This window comes from Periplaneta americana, chromosome 10 (genome assembly GCF_040183065.1).
Source record: "Periplaneta americana isolate PAMFEO1 chromosome 10, P.americana_PAMFEO1_priV1, whole genome shotgun sequence".
Taxonomy (NCBI): domain Eukaryota; kingdom Metazoa; phylum Arthropoda; class Insecta; order Blattodea; family Blattidae; genus Periplaneta; species Periplaneta americana.
The window spans coordinates 86385438-86408577 of NC_091126.1; the positions used below are offsets into that span (position 1 = coordinate 86385438).

At 33.6% G+C, this 23140-nt stretch overlaps 1 protein-coding gene across 5 annotated transcripts in view; it reads right to left on the reverse strand.

The window, feature by feature from the left end:
* Nucleotides 1-12051: 12051 nt before the first annotated feature.
* Nucleotides 12052-23140, reverse strand: part of LOC138707859 (uncharacterized) — a 234955-nt gene continuing 223866 nt past the window's right edge. For all 5 annotated transcript variants that reach the window (XM_069837844.1, XM_069837848.1, XM_069837845.1 and 2 more), the window contains exon 27: nucleotides 12052-13029. In XM_069837844.1, the coding sequence (XP_069693945.1) occupies nucleotides 12962-13029 (68 nt within the window). In that variant the 3' untranslated portion in view covers nucleotides 12052-12961. The remainder of the gene's footprint in view (nucleotides 13030-23140) is intronic.

Sequence of the window (23140 nt, forward strand, 5' to 3'; positions counted from 1 at the left end):
ATGGGAGAAATTTTAACAACTGATTCCGCAAACCTGACAAATTTTAACAACCAGTTTGGGCGAACTGGTGCAAAAAGTCTGAATGACACCACTGACCTCAAGGCAACATTTTACAAAATCTAAAACCATATCGATAGTATTGTGTCCCTTCCTAAATCCATACTGACTAGATGTACACAGTGAGTTCAATTCAAAGTAGTGAACTATTTGTCTGTTTAATAACATTTAAAAAATCTTAGATATAATTGGTATTATACTAACAGGTCTATAGTTAACAAATTCTGATTTATTACCTTTCTAATAAACTGGAATAACTTTAACAAATTTAAAAGCCTAGGAAAAATACAACTTTGAATACAGTAATCAAAGATCTGAGCTGAAGGTTCACAAATCAGCGGCTGCAATTTTCAACATTTTAGAATTAAAACCACATATATCAATACATGAACTATTACCACGTTTCAATATAATAGAATATACATCTTCGACACTGACTCTCTTAACTCCGAATCTTGTGTCTGTCTTTAATTCGTTATTCATAAAAATCATTGGATTAATATTAGTTTTCGTACTGTTAGCAATATCATTTGCTTTGTCAATGAAGAATTTATTTAGTTTCTCATTATCAAAATTAACATTGGATAAGTTATATTTATTATTATATTTTAATAATAATTCAGAAATAATTGTCCAAGTAGATTTACATATTGATGGAAGCATTAATTCTATTAGAATAATTTTTCATTTTAGTCAATTTAAGAATTTTATTATAGACATTCTGCACTTTCGTATATTTAACTCTAAAATCTTTTATGCCACTATGGATAAAACTTATATAATAAAATGATCATTGTACCATTCTTTATTATTATTATTATTATTATTATTTGTTTTAGGCTTAATACAATACAGTCCACCGCTGTGGAGTAATGGTTAGCTTGTCCGAGCGTGAAACTAGCAGACCGTGGTTCAAATCCTGGTTAGGACAAGTTACCTGATTGAAGTTTTTTCCGGGGTTTTCCCTCAGTCCATTAAGAGCAAATGCTGGGTAACTTTCAGTGCTGGACCCTAGACCCATCTTGCTAGCATTATCACCTTCATCCCACTCAGATGCTAGATTACCATAGCAGTTCATAAAGCATCGTAGAATAACCAACTAAAAAAAATACGCTATAGTGTCATCAAGAAGACTTTGTCAATAATCTCGGTAAATACTGATAAAAAATAATCAATTTTGAAATTTTAGTAACTAAGACTATACAATGCTAAATAAATGAAATATATTATCTACATTAAAATAACGTTTAAAATAATAACCAACATCATTCGACTCTATTACACTGTGCTCTGCATCTAATTTAAAACGATCAGATAGTATAACATGAACTACACTAGTAGAACATGTATTATCATTTTATATTAGTAATATTATTGTCAATTGTAGTTCCACAGCTACCATGTACTGCAGGGAGAGTTGTTTCATAAAATATAAATCAATGGTCTAATGCCAAAACTTTCAAATATATTAGTTATATCATTAGTTTATTACTATGACCGCTAAAATCTATGTTAAAATCACCAATTAAACCATCTTTCTACTTACATTACATTTTATACATGACATTCAATAAATTATATTAGTTAAACATTTTTCAGTACTCATTGTGCTATTATCAGGTCTCATATAAAAACAAATACAGAAAATATTAAATTTATTAATCAAAACACGAGAGTTCAAAATCATATAATATGGCTGAGATACATCAATTTTAGTAACTTTCAGATTAACTTTAACAAAAAATAGCTGAACCTCCATGTTGTCCACCACAGGGTCTACAATAAAATCTGATAAGATACAGCCAGAAATAATAAGTACAGATAAATCAGAAGCACATAACCTATGTTCAGTAACACAAAAAAAAAAAGACACCAATGTTTAGTTCACTGGGTAGTTGTATATGCAGCACTGTCTGCCATAATCAGAAATATTATAGCAATGACATCAAAGATGCAACTTACCGGTACAATTTTTTCACTATGTACCGGTACGCTAACACGAAGAACTTCTTAGAATAAGCCACTACTTTGGAGAACTCACACAATATGATCAGGTTAGCAACAATCTAAAGCAGGAGTAAAATACCATTAACAGAATATTTAAACCATGTGGAACATTATCCCTGAATTCCAAATCTAGGAGTAGACGTTTCTCTGTGGATGATGCTGCATCAATCAAACTGACCAACAAATTCAGTGCTCTTCAAGCAATGAATGTTGATCAGGAGAACTCAGACCCAGTATCGACACTAGTAAAGGTAAGTCAGAAAACAGATAAGGTTAATGATTGTAGGAGTAAAGTATTGATTTTAGGAAGCAGCCATGCAAGAGGTATTTCCTCACTTTTGAAGTCGAAACTGGGCGATGAGTTTGAAGTATCTAGTGTATGTAAGCCTAATGCTCCTCTCAAGAATGTTGTTGAGGATATGATGAAATTGAGTTCAGATTTTTCTAAGAGGGATCATGTAGTTATAGTGGGTGGGCCAGGTAATAGTATTGATAACGATTGTAACTATTCTATTGAGAAAGATGTCAACAACATAATTGAGATGAGCAACCATACCAATGTGGGATTTCTCAGTCTTTTCAGCAGGTACGACAAGCCGTATCTACACAGGAGGGTGCGGAGCGTGAATATGCGGCTTGAGCGGGCTCTGATGAGACCTGGGGCATCACACATTGGTTTGATAGATGTAAGCCCTATAAGAAGGTATGAATATACGTCACATGGCCTGCATCTGAATGGTAGAGGCAAGGAGCACCTTTCGGTTCTTATTGCTAATAGCATCAGAGGCAGCCATGTTAAAAAGCAGAGTTGTAATATTCCTGTGTTAGTTAATGCTAGGGCTTCTCCTTTTTTAGGTTAAACCTCCCACCAGTAAGGTGTTTGAAACAAGTTCAACTAAATTGTAAATGCTCTGATGTTTCTAGTAATGAACACAGTAACTTCACTATTTTTCATAAAAATATTAGGGGATTAAAACAAAAAACTGATGAATTGATCACTTCTTTAGCAACTCAAAAGCATAAACCTCAGATATTATGTATAACTGAACATCATATGAAGCAACAGGAAATACTACAACTGTCTTTACATGGATATGTATTAGGTTCTCATTTCTGTAGACATGTCTTCCAAAAAGGGGGTGCCTGTATTTTTATCAGAGAGGATCTATTATTTAGTAAAATTGATATATCTGATTTTTGCCTTGAACAAGATATTGAAATCTGTGGAATACAAATTGGTTATGAGATATCAAATTTAATTATCTTATGTGTTTATAGGGCGCCAATGGGAGATTATAAGAAATTTACAACTAACTTAGATTCATTATTGAAAAGACTTTATAAACCACATACCGAATTTGTAATCTGTGGTGACATAAACATAGATTATCTATCAGAAAGCTCACGTAAAAGAAAATTAAACTCACTTCTTGAAACTTATAATCTTAGTCACACAGTAAGTTTTCCAACCAGAACACAAGCTGGAAGTAGTACTGCCATTGATAATATATTTATAGATGAAAGTAGATTGAATTCCTATTCAACAGTACCATTAGTCAATGGCCTGTCTGATCACGATGCACAAATTCTAAGTGTTTTCAATATGAGTGAAAAATTCCAAAGTGTTAATCTAAAAATAAAAAAAAAGGATTATAAATGCTGAATCTCTTCATCATTTAAATACATGTCTACAAAATGAATCTTGGGAAAATGTATATAGTACTGATACCATTGATATTAATACTAAATTTAATGCATTTTTCACTACATTTACGAATTATTTCAATGAATGTTTTCCAGTCAAGGTGGTGAAAAAATGTAAAAGTAAAAACATGTGGATAACTCAGGGAATTAAAATATCATGTGCTAGGAAAAGGAATCTATATTTAATGAGTAGGAATAGTGATGATCCTCATGTTCTTAATTACTACAAGAATTACTGTAAAACTTTGACAAAAGTTATAAAAGATGCAAAGAAAATGTATCTGAATGAAAAAATACAAAATTCAGATAATAAGATTAAAACTATTTGGGATATTATTAAAAATGAAACTAATCGATATTCAAAGAGTGAAAATATTACTTGCATTAAAATCAATGATAGTAAAATAGATAACCCAAAATCAATTGCAAATCATTTTAACGACTTCTATATAAATATTATTCAGAACTTAAACATTCAAGATTGTGCAGAAGATGTTGCACTTGGTTACCTAACTGATGCATTTAACACTGAGTTTTTAGGTCTCAAATTTATTCCCACTACCGTAGCAGAAATCATGCATGTGATAAAACAACTAAAAACAAAATATTCCTCTGGATATGATGAAATTCCAAGTAAAGTTCTGAAAGCTTGTTCTGAAATATTATCCCCTCCGTTAAGCTATCTATGCAATTTGTCAATGCAATGTGGTATTTTTCCAGAAAGACTCAAATATTCAATAGTAAAACCAATATACAAAAAGGGAGATAAATGTACTATTGCTAACTACAGACCCATATCATTATTAACAACATTTTCAAAAGTGTTTGAGAAAGTTATGTACAATAGATTATATCATTACCTGGAGTCCAACAATATATTAGTTTTAGAACAGTTTGGATTTAGAAAACAAAAATCGACAGAGAATGCTGCTTTTAGTTTGGTGGATGAAATACTAAATTCATTAAATTCGAAACTACATGTAGGTGGGAATTTTTGTGACTTGGTTAAAGCATTTGATTGTGTAGACCATAGTATATTAGTAAAAAAATTGAAGTTTTATGGAATTAAAGATGAGATGTTGGGTTGGTTTACATCGTACTTATCAAATAGAAAACAAAAAGTAGAAGTAAATGTACCAAATAGTCATAAAGTTACTTATTCAGAATTTAGAAATATTAAACATGGTGTTCCGCAGGGGTCAATTTTAGGTCCATTGTTGTTTCTAGTTTATATTAATGATTTAGCCTTGACCATAAACAATTCATCCCATGTAATTTTATTTGCAGATGATACAAGTGTAATTATTTCAAGCAAACAATACGATCATTTTATAAACACTTCTAATACAGTGCTGAATCTAATGAATGAATGGTTCCATGCAAATAAACTAGCACTTAATGTTGATAAAACCAGTGCAGTCAAATTTAGTACACACAATAGTGCTCAGGTTTCCTACAGTATTCGATTAAATGGAACTCATCTCAAAGAATCTATAAGCACAAAGTTTCTTGGTTTAGAATTGGATAATCACTTGAACTGGAAAACGCATATAGAATGTATTACTCGTAAATTGAGCTCTGCCTGTTATGCATTAAGATCCTTATCTACTATTGGTGATATAAACTTACTTAAAATGTCATACTTTGCATATTTTCACTCTGTAATGAAATATGGATTAATATTCTGGGGTAACTCGTCTGAAGCTAAACACGTTTTTGTTTTACAAAAGAAAGCTATAAGAATAATGGCCGGTGTGCATGTAAAAATATTTTCCGAAACTTAGAAATCTTGACTTTACCTTGTGAATACATTCTTTCCCTAATGATGCTGTATATTAAGAACCAAGATAAATTCAGTACTAATCAAGACATTCATCATTTTAATACAAGACATAAATCAGATCTTCATCTACCCTCTGTTAGTCTAAGCTTTTTTAAAAAAGGAGTTCGCTATTCATGTATAACAGTCTTCAATGCACTGCCTAATTATCTTAAAGATTTGAAGAACAACGAGAAAAGGTTCAGAAAAGAATTAACCAAATTTCTACATACTCATACCTTCTACACAATTGATGAATTGTTTATGCTTGTGAATTGAATTATTCTACTTAAATGACATGTAGCCTACAATTTTTATATAGCTCAACTAAAATATGTTTTTATAGTGACTTAATCTGTTTACTATGTATTGTATTTTATGTTTAGCATAACTGATGAATTGTATGTACTGTAAATTGAATAGTATACTGTATAGGTTTACTGATGAATTGTTTAAGCTTATAAATTGAAATAATCTACTTCATATGAATTGTATAGCTTAACGAAAATACTAATTTGATTGTATATGTTTGTATAGTTTGGCTGATGAATTGTATATGTTCTTAAAATGATTACTAGTCTGTGTAGCTCTACTGATGAATTGTATATAGACCTACTGTAAATTGAATGGTAATATGTATAGCTCAACTGATGAATTGTTTATGATTATAAATTGAATTAATCTACTTGATATTAATTGCACAAATTTGTATAGCTTAATGAAAGTATGCTACTTTGTATTGTATATATTTGTATAGTTTTGGCCGATGAATTGTATATGCTTTAAATTGAATAGTAATCTATATAGCTCTACTGATAAATTGTTTGTGTTTGTAATTTGAAGTAGTTTGCATGATATGTATTATCAATCTCTGTATATCACAACTGGTTGAATTGTTTATGCCTTAAATTTAATTAAATTGTTTTGTATTATAATATAGCTCAACTTATGAATGATCGTTTGCATTTGTAAATTTAATAATCTGATTGGCTATGTATTGTATACTTTTAGTAGAGCCATCGATGTAGCTCAGTCGGCAGACTCGCCGGGCCGCTGATCCGGAGCTGCGTTCGGGCTTGGGTTGGATCCCCCTTTGGACTTTGGTTTCTTCGGAGGTTTTCCCCAGCCGTGGGACTGAAGCCGGATGGTCTATGGCGAGTCCTTGGCATCAACCCCTTTGATTTGATTACCCCCTTTGATTTGATTACCTAGTTGGGTTTTTCCGAGGTTTCCCCCACCGAAAAGGCAAATGCCGGGTAATACTTTGGCGAATCCTCGGACCTCATCTCATCTCACTACATCTCGCCAAAATGTAAAAAAATTGTACAAAATTTTAAAAATTGTAGAAAATTACTAAATTGTAAAACTATAAAAATTTGTAAAAATTGTAATTGTAATATTGTAAAATGTTGACATGTTCCACATCCCACATGTTCCCATGAGTTGTGCTGACAATTCGAGGAATGTCACTGATTTCACTAGATTTGACAGAATTACATCAACTTGTTTAGTGACATCGGCTTCATAAAATTATCGCAGATACTAATATTGCCATTTTAAAATATTAAAACAAATCATTGTTGACACTGAACTATAGAAATAATTGTCATTGGTTTTTCATCCATGGAGAATAAGGTATTCTATTACTTCTGATATTTTACCAAGTACCAATAATATCATTCTGATTTCTTCTTTCTAAATACCACTGAATACTATTTCAACATTTCTTTAACCTGAGAAAATCATTACAGTGTGCAATATGCTAATTCCTTCCACATTTGGTAGTACAGCAATTGGACAGTCTCATACGAAAATTTTAGGAGAGTTTTGATGTTAAATTTGGCAGGAAATTACATGATCTGGAGTTTTAGCTGGTTAGATAAACTAAAAGAAGAATCACAATTAAATTATTTATTCAAATATATCTCATTTACATCATGTTGTTACTATATATCATATAAAACATAATATGTGCATAATGTTACTTTTGAACATGTAGGTGCCGGTATGCAATATATCAGTATTTTATATCTTATTGATTGATGATGTGACCTATTTAAGGCTTGTTCCCACAGCGTGTGGCCTGGTGAGCCTTGCCTGAAGTTTGTCATACCTCACGTCATGGGAACATAAAGACTCGTTATTGCTCCAAGTGACTTGGAGTGGCTCGACCTTTCCCATGAAATGTTGGTAAATTCTCGGACATCAAAGGCTTGTGGATTGATGGATGACAAGCCTGAGTACAGCTCGTGCACCCGTTCCCACAGCCTGTTGTAGGTTATGTAGCGAGATTGTGAAGTATAGTTGCGCAGTTTTCACATCGCAGTTTCAATTAGTTCATTATAGAGTGGAGTAATGAAGTTATTATGGAGTTTTTGGATATGTACGAGGGAGAATCTGTCATATGGAATAAACAAAATCAACACCATAAAGATAGGAACCAGGTTCATGATGCTTGGAAACGAATTCAAAGTAAGATAAGAGCTAAAGAAGAAGATAGAAAATCTGATGACTACTTACAGGAAGTTGGTGATGAAAGTTAATTGAGTTCATTTAGGCTACCTGTGTGGAGACAATATTGAACTTAATTATTGCATTGCTAATAGTGAATAACACTAATTTAGTTTTCGTAAATGTTTTATTATTTTACTGTCATGTTTTAAAAATAATACTTAAAACTTAGCAGTAATATATCACTTCGTAATAATGACACTATTGGAAAAGGTGGTAAGAGATGCAAACCTACTTAGCAGAGGGACTATACTTTATAAATCAATGCAAATACTCGCATACGCCGATGATATAGATATAGTGTCAAGATCTAGAAGGGGAATGGAAGATGCATTCCTGAATATAGAAAAGGCAGGAAGGAATATGGGATTGACCATTAATCAATCGAAAACTAAATACATGGCTTGTGAAAAGGCAAACCTCAAGAATATGCCATCCTCAATAATAATAGGCAGATATGACTTGGAGAGAGTGGATGAATTTAAATACCTGGGATCAACAGTTACTTACTCTAATGATATTTCATATGAAATAAAGCAGAGGTTAATGACTGCCAATAGAGCTTACTTTGCCTTAAGAAAATTACTTTTCTCAAGAATTTTATCTCGTGCCACAAAAATAACCATCTATAAAACACTTATAAGACCTGTACTAGCATACACTGCTGAGAATTAGTCCCTAACAAAAAAAGACGCTGGAAATTTGGATGCCATTGAGAGGAAGATACTCCGTAAAATAACTGGCCCAGTATACGAGAGAGGAAGATGGAGGAGGCCATATAATAATCAGTTGTATTCCATCTATAAAGATCCGCCGATTAGAAGAATGGTAAAAGCAGCAAGATTAAGGTGGGCTGGCCATGTGACATAGATGAGTGAGGTAGAAATTCCTAAAAGGATATTAAATGGAAATCCCGGGAGCCAAAGAAGCTATGGACGACCAAGAATAAAATGGTTGGATGGAGTTGAGGAAGACATACGTAAGATGGGATAAAGGAATTGGAAAGCAATTTCGAAGGATCGAGACAACTGGCGGAAAATCGTGGAAGAGGCCAAAGTTCACATTGAGCTGTAACGCCAAGAAAGAAGAAGAAAAAGAAGAAGAAGAATGACACTAATCACTTTTCAATTGTATTTCTTTAAAATAGCATTAAACTTTTACAGTTCTGTAAACAAAAGTTTATTATTTTATATTATGTAGGTACAGTACCTTTACTTATTTTTGGAGCTCTTGTATTATGACCTTACAGTTTGACTGCAGTTTGTTTAAACGGTCTAAATTAAATTTTATATTTCTTTTATTAGTTTCGGTATTATTATAATTACCTTCCCCGACTTCTATTGAATGACAACATCCACCAACGCCTTTTCAGGGGCGGTTACTCAGGTGAAGCAGGTGAAGTACCACTTCACCTATTTACGTGTAAAACACAATTTTATCTCGTATTAATAGTTAATTCTAGTTATTACTGGTTCCTTATTTCTAAAATAAAAAAAAAAGTTTTATTTTCGGTCGTTATTAACAGCGTTTAGTTATCTAAATAGTACCTGTAACCGTCCGCTGAATAGAATAATGTCAACTGTTACGAGCACCGAGCAGTGTCTATTGTAACTTACAATACAGTAGAGATTAAATTATTTGGGCTCCTATTCTCATACAGCACTTGGTTTCCATGGTAACGTGATGACGCACTGAAGAAAGATTGTATGAGTGAAGTGCGCATCTAAGTCAGTTATGGAGAACTGTCAAACTTGTTGTAGGTGGAGTAACCAGTTTGCAGATCTAACGGTACTAATAATAGAGAAGGGTTGAAGCTGGTCTCCAAGGCCGGGGGCTATTGTTGAAGGGCTGTGAAATTTTACAGTATGTACTACCTGACTCGAGAAAAGTATCCTCATTCCTTGTGTCTAAGCAGCTACTCCTGCAGCAGTAAATTAGCTGGTTATATGTTATTTTATTAGGATTACACGCCACATACATTCGTAAAGTTTAAAAATTGTTTTCCGTCGCGTGTATTATTTCTTCTCATGAGTTTGCCAGTTTTGTTCCAGCTCTTGTACTTGAAAGTTTAGTGCGCACGTAAATGTATACACATGTAGTTTAGTACTTATTAACTTATTATTTAATGTATTTAGAGTATATTAGTGATAAGTGTATATAGTGTATTAATCCTGCATCGTAGTGTATATTGTATGTTTAATCACCATAGGCTATTATGCAAATACTTAAGTACCAGTACATAGAAAATATTGATAAATGAGTGCGAAATATGTATCCCGAAAATGGCACGGTTTGTAATATATTAGAAATGCTTTGTAGACTTAAATATGAGGATGAAAAAGATGTTTTAAATTCTGGACGTCTTACAGTTCCATTTTTTCTTTGTTTTTAAAAGTGCTAAAAATTAGAGAAGTTGTATAAAATAACTTAAAAAAATTATTCCAATGAAAGAAGCTTTTTTTGTTTGAAAAGATTGAAAATTTCACTTGGAATGCTACATTACAGGAGAGACTTTCATCACTAGCCCCATAGCTTTGCATAGAGATATACTGTCCACCCTGTTAAACTCAGACATTTTATGAAGACGTCATTGACAGGTTTGCGGCTTTAAAAGATAGGAAAATTGACTTTGTATGCAAGAAATTTGGTGAGTCCTGAAATAAATTAATTTTGTTGTTTGCATGTGTTCTAGTAAAATTGTACGTAATTTACGAATAGTAGGCATACTCATTATATTAGCAAAACTGTTCATGCATTTGTGTATGTGAACAGCACTTCACCTATTTTCTTTACGACGAGCCACCACTGTGCCTTTTGCATTTCACAATTTTCCTCTTCAAAAACTCACCACTCAGCAGTATAGTACATAAACTGCTGCAGCACACACTACTTCCTCGTCACTGTCCGATTCATAAACTTTAGAATATGTATGATAAGACTTTCTTGTGTTAACATATTCCGAAGTGATACAGTGTTAAAAGTTGTGTAATCAAGATGTATAGTATCATAAACTTTATTCAATTTTATTGAAAATTATTTCCATTAACTAAAAATATGAAAAATTGAAGAACAACGAAACAAATGAAACTGAAGAAGAACATCTGGCAGTGGTGTATTGACGAAAAGTGGTTCACTCGAGGCCATTTGAAATTTGCGAAGCCATGCGCTGTGGAAATTACACGTGATGGGAATTTGACCGACCACAAGTCCACAAGTACGAACCTCGAGCAATTCGAGGTTTGCCAATTCATGCGCTATGGGAACAAGGCTTTAGACTAGATGGTAGCTGGGAAGGTTGTTGTCTGCTGTATGTGCCATAGCATTCTTGGTATGTGACCCACAAGCTTCTACAGTAGAACCAACCGAAAACAGTCAGTAACAAGTGCTTCCAAGTTCAATTGTTCATGTGTGTTTCAATATATTGAATAAGTAAAGCTAACATATACATAAATGGAAGAAAAGAGTGTAAAAAGGAAAGTATTGCACAATCAGGCACGGAAAATTATGTTTAACCCATCAGTAGTCGCTGTATGAGCATTTCCCTCGTACCTTCATAAAAAATGAGCAATATATGTTTGTATATTGATTCTGAATTCTGGTTTTCTCTCTAGCTGAGTTTATGACTTTTAGTCACAACCTGGTATTATTTTCAAGGATACTAAGTGTAATATAAAGAAGGAAACAGGTAAAATTGAAATTCTTACAGGATGCAGTTGAGGTGAATAGAGATAATTATTTTTAAGCATTGTTGCATCATTTTTGGAGGGGAATCCTAATGTAGGCCTATTTACTGTAACTAGAGCAAATGTAAGTTCAATTCAGGTTGTTAAATATTATTTATAACTGATAAGGGTTTCGCTCAATTTAAATCTTTGTCAAAGAGGATCGAGAGTCGAAAAAGTTCGGGAACCAATGCTTTAGATAGTATTGGAAGAGAAAAAGAGACAACTGCATGATTTTCCATTGTTATGTATTTTCAAATATTTGCATTCAATTTAGCAGGTTATTCAGATTTCAATACATAAACCTTAACGAAAAAATATAAGAAGAAAACATTTCAGTGTACCTTGTCCACATACCCAACACACATATACTTTATTCTGTAAGATTTTATTTAATGTTATATCATATATTAGCAATCAATATGTGTTCATTATTATATGAACAGAACATCCGAAATAAAGGTGATATGAGGAACACATTATAGTTCGAGACTCTCCTTCATTTGTTCACATGTGGACTTTTGAATTCTATGTAAGAAAGGGCGTGAATATTATCTGTGAAGCATACTAGTGCACTTCAAGTTCACAGTTACTGTCACTTACAAATTATATTCCTTTTTATAAAATTGAAATCTATTTTAATCGACAGGAAAATTTAACCATCTCCTTATTGCAATGTCACTGGAAGAGATATTGGATATATTTGCGACTATAAAGGTTAATGACATAATATTCTACAGGTCCGTACATTTATGAAAACAATTTGAATTAACTTATGTATGGTAAGAAATAAAACAGAAAAAACTTATTGTCTTATGTATACAACGCAGCTGTAAACAGTTTTGCATCATAAAACAGGTATTTATCTCTTCGCAAACTTTTAGAATCTCGAAACTTACCAATACATTCTGTATAAATTTTATTCCCCATGTATGTTTATATCATGAATATCTTCGGATAAATTTATATTGAACTCTTAGTATTATCTAAACGCCATTGTAAATTAATGCAGATGCTTTGATTCATACTGTATCACATGCTGGTATCATACTTTGTGGGTCTGTGTATAGTTCCTTGTACCAGTAACGTAAATGCCAGCTGACTGTGTTTCAAGAACAAACACATACCACATATTTCTGAATTAGATGTCAAATGACTCAATATCAATGAGACTGGCCAGGAAAACATTCTCAACTGATGCAGGTGGACCTGAAACAATGATATTTATTCTATAGTTGAAACTGGAAGTACAAGTGACATTAAAATATATACACACACACCAGTAGTTAGACCAGATGTTAGAAGCTGTTCCACTATAGTTAAAATATTGCCTAGTCATCTCGCACAGATTATGTGGGTGACAGCACATGAAAATCTTATGGAGTAGAGCATTTTCGTCCACAGATCATACTTCAACCACTGTGAAACAGCTTCTATATTATTGCACGTCAAAATCACAGATTTCTTTTGAGTACTCAAATAATTAGAAATATTTTTTAATCCAGAATGCGTACTTTAGAACAAAAATATTTTGCACTGGGAATACTCATGCTTACCAGTAAAGGATAAAATAATTACAATATGGAACACACTGGAAGAAATGGTGAATGGGAGAAGAGTTCGGGGCAGAGGAAGATATCAGATGATAGACAACATTAAGATATATCAATCATATCATTCTTTTTTTGTTTTTTGATATAATTTATGTACTGTTTATTTTAAATACATTAAAAATATAGAAAATGTACAATAACGACGTAAAAAGACTAAAAAAGCCATTTAACATTGAAATAGACAATGGGAACTAAAGTAGGCAAAAAAAAAGGGCAAAATAAAAATTGACCCTATCGTCCCCAAATGTGTGGAAACGCATTTATCTCTAATAGGTCTTTCATACATACACTCAGTTTAAAAAAGGCATTTTGCCTAACTCCGGGCTCTAGTCATATGTAATATCCTGCATTATTTTTCAGTGTTTATGACAGTACACTATATAAAATATCTTATCGTCTATTGCAGTGGTCGTCAGCATGCGTTGAAATGGGTAAAGGGTAAGGAGTGTCTCAGAATATGCACTGTCATGCAGAAAGGAGAGAGAGAGAAAAAATACCAGCCAGCAGCCATGGATGCATGGTAGTACAATGTCTTATCTGCGGGTAAGAGATGCTCGCCTAAGGGTCCACTTTGCTGATGACCGCTGATCTATTGTGTTATCTTAACATATATTGAATTTAATGTATTTTATATTTTATATGTTAATGTCTATTGCATCAACTATTGCTCATGACATAATAAAGACTGATTGATTGCTATGGTAACTGTGTGTAGGTCACTTGTTAAAGTTGATTATTGTTATTGTATATATGTATAAAGCCTAAATTTAAAAAAAATAACAAAATAGTTGACAAAATAATATAAAAATAGCGAAAAATATATCGAAAAAACTAAAAATGAAATGACAAAATTTGACAAAACATTTCACCGCAAACAGGTGCCTCTTATTATTGAGCATGTAGGGTCATCTGAGGGGTTCAGCATCGAAAATTTTATTCTAGTTATCTGACTAGCACGAAGAAATGAATCACAAATTATGTAACTGGTTCGAAAATGGACTCTTGAAAAACTTGAGAAAACCCTCCTCTACCATTGTGATGGACAATGTGCCGTATCACTCTATCATCATAGACAAAGCACCTACCATAGATATGCTGAAACAAGAAATGATCGAAGGCTAACACATCTCAATGTAGAGCAGTGGTATCAATCTATGGTACGTGTACCCTCAGGGGTATACAGGGTTGTCTCAAGCAGTACACTTCAAAACATTAGGTACCGTAAAAATGCCGATATTAATTTTATTATATTTGTTGATAATTATTGCAGTTTACATATTTTCTTTTGGAATATAAAGTTTTATTTTTCCTTGCTTCAATAACGTCGTCTTTCTATCAGGGGATTTAGGCCAAGTGTCCTGTTTTGCTCTTATGCCATCTTTTCTTCTTTGCTTCAATAACATTTTACATAATTCATTACTATTATTATTGCATCAGTAACTACTGTGTGTATATTAATATTAATAACAATAATAATATTGTTATTATTATTTTTCATACAACATCAATCATAGTCTTTTGTTATTTCTTATATAATTCGAATGCAGTTTGGAGGTATGGAGATGAAAGAATGAATTTTGGGGGCACACTAACAGGAAATATTGAATACCATCGATGTAGAGCTGCGAGATCTAAACAAATCCGAGTTACTTGAACTTGTTGTTAGAAACAAACTACAGTTTCCACACTATGTTATTAATGAACTCCCAAAGAGGTATAGCCACAGGGTTATTGGGTTGTCGCCCTCTCACTGAGAAATTATGGTCCCAAATCAAAGGCTATGTGGGAAAGAACAAGAAGACATTTACATTACACCTACTTTGGTTTATCTTGTCTCAGTAGCAATAAAACCAAGTCCCTTCAAATGAGGGTGGAGATTATGGGGGGGGGGGAGGTTGTAAATTTTCAGGATTCCTTTCAAAACTTTGTTATTGTACAGGCTACTGGAACTCAGTTTCTTGAAAGACAAGCTCAGTGACGGAACTATACATTACGAAGAGAGATATTTTGTTATTTTATTTTGTGCTACAGAATGTATCAACTAGTCCCTTCCACCACTGGATGGATGGACGGCATCGCTCCACTCCCCCTATCGCCATAACAATACAGACGAAGTAAGACATATCTCCTTTCTCTCTCTTTTCACAGTGAGACACAGGCTTTAACAGATGTAGAAAGTCTGCTGAGAGAGACTGTGGAGCGAATTAATGGAGAAAATAGCAAAATGTTTTTCGACACACAACAGATGTTATTTATACAGTATGGACAGAAGAAGATGTTGTGAACATTGTGGAAGAGACAATCATTGCACTTGAAGGCTCAAGCATCAGTAATTCTAGTCCGAGTAACGAAATGGATGGCAGTGACTCAAAAATGAATACAATGTTTCCACTTGGGGACTAGCCAAGTCAAAGTCAAAATTGTCTGTTTCATTTGACTAATTTGAAGACAAAGTAAGTAGGACTGTTTTATAATACGGTGTTTACTGCAGATCTCAATATGCCTGTAAATATGTGTCCAGATGAATGCACAAAATATTACGCATCTTACAAAAAATTATGAAATTATTATAAAACACAGAGTACTAGAGTGTAGTTCAGTATTAAATGTATATTAAACATATTTGTTGGAGTCGCAGAGTTAATTTTACTTTACATTAAGTTCTATATTTCTAAACTACACAAAGACTGTGCCATTGTTAATGTGGTGCTGCTAGACAGGTGTAGTGATCACATGGAAGTGTAATTAAATATTGCAACGTTGCTTCCTGTCCTCCACTCAGGACATTCAAATGTAAATTACTTTCTTATTTTAAACAAAGAGTACTTATAATGCCAAGAAGAAAAAACTTGAAGGAAGAATTCCCTTTCTTAATGATTGTCACTTTTCAGTCTTAACAGACAAAAATTAATACAATTTATTTATTAACTTCGAAGAACAGTTGGGCTACATTTGCACTGTTATGTTACTATTCATTCATTCATAATGTTCTGCTCAAGGACAGGTATTTCATTGCAAACCCAGCATTCTCCAGTCTTTCCTATTTTCAGTCTTCCTCTTAGGCTCCACGTATGATCCATATAATATCTTAATGTCGTCTATCATCTGATATCGCCTTCTGCCCCGAACTCTTCTCCCATTCACCATTCCTTCCAGTGCATCCTTCAGAAGGCAGTTTCAGAATTCAACCAAAGAAATTTAAGGGGTTGTAGAGGGGTTCTAGGTAAGTATTTTGAGATAGGGATCTAGGGGTATGCTGGTTAAAACTTTCACGTAATGGGGTGAAATATTTTTTTTCTGCCAGTACACCACTGATTGAATCTGCACATGGGATAGCAATACATTTGAAAATATGTAGGATGCAATATTGCTATGTGTCTGTGGCACAAGTGGTAAACATTGTAGATGGTTTCTGTCAGAAGATGAGGTCGAAAGTTCAAATTTCAGCACATACTTTTTTTTTTTTAACTTAAGGTATGTAACTTAAAACTAGTGTTGTAACATTAAAAAGCCAGCTCTAGTATAATGTACGTAATAACGATAATAACTGTTTAGAAAGTTGAAGAAAGAATGTAGTTTGAGGAATGCATATCCATTACTATAGACAAGTCACAGTATGTTTATCAATTAACTTGTCATTTACATAAATTGTACTGTCCAGTACAGTACTATGTATACTGTAATAAAGGAAAAATTATTCTTTCATTACTCACTATCAGTTTCAAACTAATGACCTCTCCCTCAAGTACAGTACTTTTCTGCAACAATCAAATACTTTTTCTGAAGTTTATTAATTATTCTGGCTTAACCATTAGAAACTACGTACAACGAATTTTATGCAACTTAAACATTAAAATAGGAAAAAAATTCGTGAAAATAATAATACAGAACACAAAAAGGTCATGTGCTCGTCACAGTTGCAACCATATGCCAGTGCTTTTCTAACAAATAGCTAATTGAGCTCCATAGGAGTCTAATGCGACTGACTTGATCTCAAGTCAACTGTAATGAACCCATGGCTAGTACTGTAGAGCAGTGATTGTCAACTCGACTGAAAGCGGGCATGGGCGCTCAGCACTGCTTCCATGTGGAGCAAGTGTGCATTACCTCGTGCTCGGCATTATATAACCCTATCTCCCGTTCAGTAGCAGCTCTTGGCAGAAGCTAGCTGCAATGTTGAATAGAAGTATTATGTCTCAACGGTCGTCATCTCCTTTGGGAGGAATTTCATTCACAGTTTCAAGACTTGAACTTATGGTGTCAGATTTCAAGATTTTCATAGCCTATCATTGGGAAAAATCGTTCTTTTTCTGGAACTTCTCCAAGAGTTCCATTTCCAAGAAAGTACTAGTTCCAAAGAACAGTTCCGAAATGACAGCAAGCGTATGATACAACGTAATAATCACCAAAATATTATATTGTTTTGGAATTAGTTCTGTTTCCAAAAATCTTAGACCATAAAGCAATTCGAACCACGACAGCTGTTACAGTCAGATGCAACAGTAAATTATACAAACACTAAAACATTGCAAGGGTTTGATCATTCCTTCTGTTAAATAAAGGATATTACTACTAGCCTACATGATATTAGTCTCTATTGAAGCTCCATAATTTATTTGTAATAAACATTGAAATTAGTTGGGCTATATTTTCATTCTTATGTTACCATTAATTAATTAATTCACAGTGTTCTGCCCAAGGACACGTATTTCACTGCAAACCCAGCATTATCCAGTCTTTCCTATTTTCAGCCTTCCTCTTAGGCTCTGTATATGATCCATATAATATCTTAATGTCGTCTATCATCTGATATCTCCTTTTGTCCCGAACTTTTCTCCCGTTCACCATTCCTTCCAGTGCATCCTTCAGAAGGCAGATGTTACCATATACAAATTTTATAACACAATACAATACAATATATAAATTTGTATAATTTTTTCCTTCATTTGATATAATAAAACAATGACTTTGAAATAATAATAATAATAATAATAATAATAATAATAATAATAATAATAATAATAATAATAATAATAATAATAATGATAATAAGCACAATCTTACAATTTGATTTTTTTTTCATTCTTGTTGCTATATTAATAGCAAACGATGTAACTGTAGCTGATTGGCCAATCAGATTGATTGTTTAATATTGAAACACGCCCTGCAAATTCATTGTAGTAAAAAATTTCTTACGCCTTCCAACATACTCACCTGTGAAGGAACTATTGTAAATTCAAGAACACTTAGGCTGGAAACTGTTATGGTCTCTGAGAGAGTATCTGGAGTGTTCCAGACAAGATGGTTGGACAGTACATTACACAGTACTCCAGTTCCTATGAGGAACAGTCTGTCAGAAACTCCTACTGTTACTTTGGAACAGTGTTTTCCGACCTACAATTTTTTTTTGGCACTGTTATTTTCTCGGAACTGTTCCAAAAGTACTGTTACTTTATTTTTCCCTACCTCTATCATAGACCCATCTACTGTGGTTGTAGATGGTGCTCCTGCTAAGCTTCAGCTAGGAATGTCAGACTGATAGTGTGATAATGAACTGAAGGTGATATATAAAATAAGGAAAAAGTCTGTCTCATTTTTATTCACATTTTTCCATTAGTCAGATTTCTCAGGCTTCATCAGCACGCTTTCGACAGGCTGTGCATGTTCGGATTCACATACATATACAGTGAAACCTGCCTTTGCGGTCACTTCATCTAAACGGTACCTGGCCAAAAGACCAATTTTCTCTGGAACCAATTGCATGTTCCATAAGATCAATACAAATTCTCTCTTTATTTAGCGGCCACCTCATGCACCGGCCAGTGGCCGGGACCTATTTGGATTGGAACCTGACTATAACGGTCACTGTCCAATGAAAATCTTTTCACGGATACTGTCTGACCTATTTTTTCGATGGTTAGAGGACAATAGCTAAGTGTACAACAGTACACCCTCCATATCTTGGGGTTAGTTGGTTACTGTTTTATGACTCTTTTGTCACTTTCCACTTCGACCCTGCACAGCCATAAATTCTTACTCGTTTCTAAGGGATTGAAACACGGACGTTTTCTATCGAAAATGTCACAGTATGCTTCAGGTCAGTAGTCAACCATTCGAATTTTTTTTTGTTTCCTCTTCTATCTTCCTCTATTTGGAACAGCTTTTACTAATTTTTCTTCTTTTCATTCAGTTGATTCAGAGGAACTGTGAAGTTAATTTGAGAGAGAAATCATGTCTAACAATAAATCTAGGGTAGTGTTAAGTTTAGAGGTGAGACGAAAAATAATTAAGGGAGAAGGGAACATCTGCTAGAAAAATTGCAGAAATATTCAAATGTGGAAGGACACAAATAAACGGTATAATCAAGAATAAAGATGCAATATTAAAAGGATGAGAGAAAAATATGCGTGGTGGCCAAAAAAGGAAGACAGAATCTGTGTTTGGTAATGTGAATGATTTCGTTTACGAATGATTCAAGTGTGCGAGGGCGAAGAAATTGCCAGCAAGTGGGCCTATGATTCAAGAGAAAGCTCTTGAAATTGCCAAAGAACTCAATGTAAGCAATTTTGTTGCTAGTAATGGGTGATTAGAGTGCTTTAGAAAACGGCATAACATTGCATTTCGTTCTGTCTGGTGAAGGAGGGGCGACATTGCAACCAATGTTATTGAAGAATGGAAAAAATAGACTGCCTTCAATTCTTGCTGAATATGAACTCAGAGACATTCACAATGTTGACGAAACAGGTTTTTTTTCAGGGCCCTCCTCAGAAAAACTTTAAGTTTTAAGAAAAAAGAGTGTAAAGGGGGGAAGTTGGCAAGACAGAATAACCCTGTTCTTTTGTTGTAATGCTGCAGAAAAAAAGAACCACTTTAATGATAGGGAATTCATTGAAACCGAGATGTTTGAAAAATGATGATGTGGACTTATTGGGGGTGAAGTGGACTGCCAACAATAAAGCTTGGATGACATCATCATTGTTTGGGAATTAGCTATATGATTTCAATTCCAAGATTAAACGACAAAATAGCAATGTGATCCGTGAAATTGCCGTTTCTTCCCCCAAATACGACATCACACCTCCAGCCCCTTGATCAAGGTATTATCCAGTCATTTAAACTGAGGTACTTTTTGTTATATTATTAAGTTTTGTACTTGTGAACTATATCAATAAATCAATCAATAAACTGAGGTACTGCAAGCGAGTTTTGTAAAGGCTAGTTGCAAGAATGGAAAAGGCTGACATTAATATGCACGTTTGTTGTACACGGACAGTGCTAAAAAGTCAATGAAATTCAGTATTTTCATGCTGGTTCATAAAAAACCGCAACCTTAATCCACCTGATAAAACGGCCATTTTACAAGGTAACTTCAGATGGCCACTTTAGACAGGTTTCACTGTACGAACATTGTCTTCTTTAATGAAAAATAAGTAAATCTCACTACAGAAATAGATCATTCATCTGACTATATGCTACAAAATTTCCTCAGTTCATGCACTATCCAGATTATAGTGCATAATATTGAGCAATTAATACGCAATAAAGAGGCTAAAAAATCCCGAAAAATTAGCATTACAGAAGATCAGGAAATATTTTTACTAATGGTCCATTATTGCATTAACAAAATGAAAAGAAAAAGTAAAGATCTAAAATGCAGTACAGTATTTAGTTTTATTCACCTTTCATTTTATCCCTAACTTATCAACCAATTGGTTTCATACATGTAAATACTAGTATTAGGCATTCACATTACTTTAAGTTTAATTTGATCAATATGAGAAACATTATTTATTATCACCAAAAAGGAGCCACCATCGCAAGCCTCTGATGTGCCCACGGCAGTGAAACATGAGCGCAGCAGGCTTCAGCGCAGGCTAAGATGACTTCACAGGGTATAGAGTTGATGACCACTGCTGTAGAATATACTCTTGCCGAAAGAATAATAAATAAATAGTACAACATATATTTCGGTGGTTTATAAAAGAAAAAATTCAGACATCTCATCTATGAAGTAAGAGGTACTGGAATTAAAAAAAAAAAAACTAACACCATCACATTCGAACATACTACCTGTTGGCATGAGATCTGATGCACTGTCCATTACACCAGAAGATTCTAAAATAGGTACAATAACGAAAACGAATGAGAGTGAAACAAGCAGTGCAGTGACATTCTGTCTCATTATTTCCTGGTAATTTTACAGATTCTGTGAAGGCTAAATTTTGAAAACGCGGTTGATTAATTCTTAATAGTTGGGCTTCATGCAATTCCTAATAAGATCTGAAACCATCGCATACCATTCCACAGTTTTATTTCACTTTAATACTGGAATATGAGATCAAATGTAAACAAATTTAACAACTGGTAACTCGGATATTTTTCTACTGAGATCCTGGGCTTCTCAAATCAAATTGTTTGTCTACAACCCTTCTATAACCAGATAAATTTCTTCAGTTGAATTCTGAAACACTCTGTATATATCCGTATTTGTGCTAGACATAGGGATTACTTCATGTGGGGTGGTAAATGTTTTTGGGAGCTTTAAAATAGTTTGTTCTGCTAGATTGTCAAAGATTAATTTACCCTCGACAAAAAAATTTCTTCAAATTATTTATTTAGAATAATTATTGTAGCCTGCAGAAACTATTCACTTGGACACATCAGATTTTCTTTGGATATGAAACTCATGGCCTCTTTCCTGTTACATTTCCTATCACACTGCTTAAATTGGAGTATCTGTAGTGAAATCTAACAAACTAACATTTTTATGGGGGCAGATAAAAAAGTTGATTTTTTTTCCTTCCACCATATTAATAATGTCAAAATAAGTGCTTATACAAAAATTTCGACCACTCGAGCGCAATTACGAGGGACGTAAAAAATAAGTTTCCCTGGGGCTGTTTATAGAATGAAAACACAATTTCATAGAAAGATTTTTTGGAACAGATACAGCAATTTTTTAGCTATTCCCCACTGGAATTGAGACATTTGTCATACCGTAAAATCAACTTTTGTATCCCTGTGTCGTAGACATCTGCTGCCTGAAATCGGAACCAGTGTGACAGCACCTCTCTATTGATCTCATGGTACGACAAATTCCTCAATTCCGGTGAATAATATGTTGAAAAATAGTTCAACAGTTATTGCATATATTTCAATAAATTTTTCCAACGAAATTTTGTTTTGTTTGTGTAAATGACCCCAGAGAAACATTTCTTTACAGCCCTTGTAATTGTAGCACTTGTTTTGGCATTATTAACATAGCGGAAGAAAAAAATAACTATCTGCCTCCATGAGAATGTTTGCTTGTAAGTGCTATATATGGCAAGTCCTGTTGATTACGAAATTTGTAGTATTTCGTATCAGTTTCTTTTGTTTCTTAGTCGTAACTCAACCAGCTACTGCACATCCAGGCATACTAATACTGTAGCATTGAAAACACAAAGTTGCTTGTTAAGTTCCTCAAGGAGTGGGAAATTAAGCACGCCCCTGATTTGCTGCTGCTGCTGCCCAAGAGAAGACATGTGCAGCAGAAGACTAATTTGAGTTAACTATCTGTTACACCATTATATTCCCACCACGAGGTAGAATAAGTTATAATTCGTATATTTTCTAATTACTAATTAATATACTGAGATCAATACGAAGACAAAGTGTCCACCTCCAAAAACAGAACTCTCCAGAACATAACCATCCAAGATCTAATG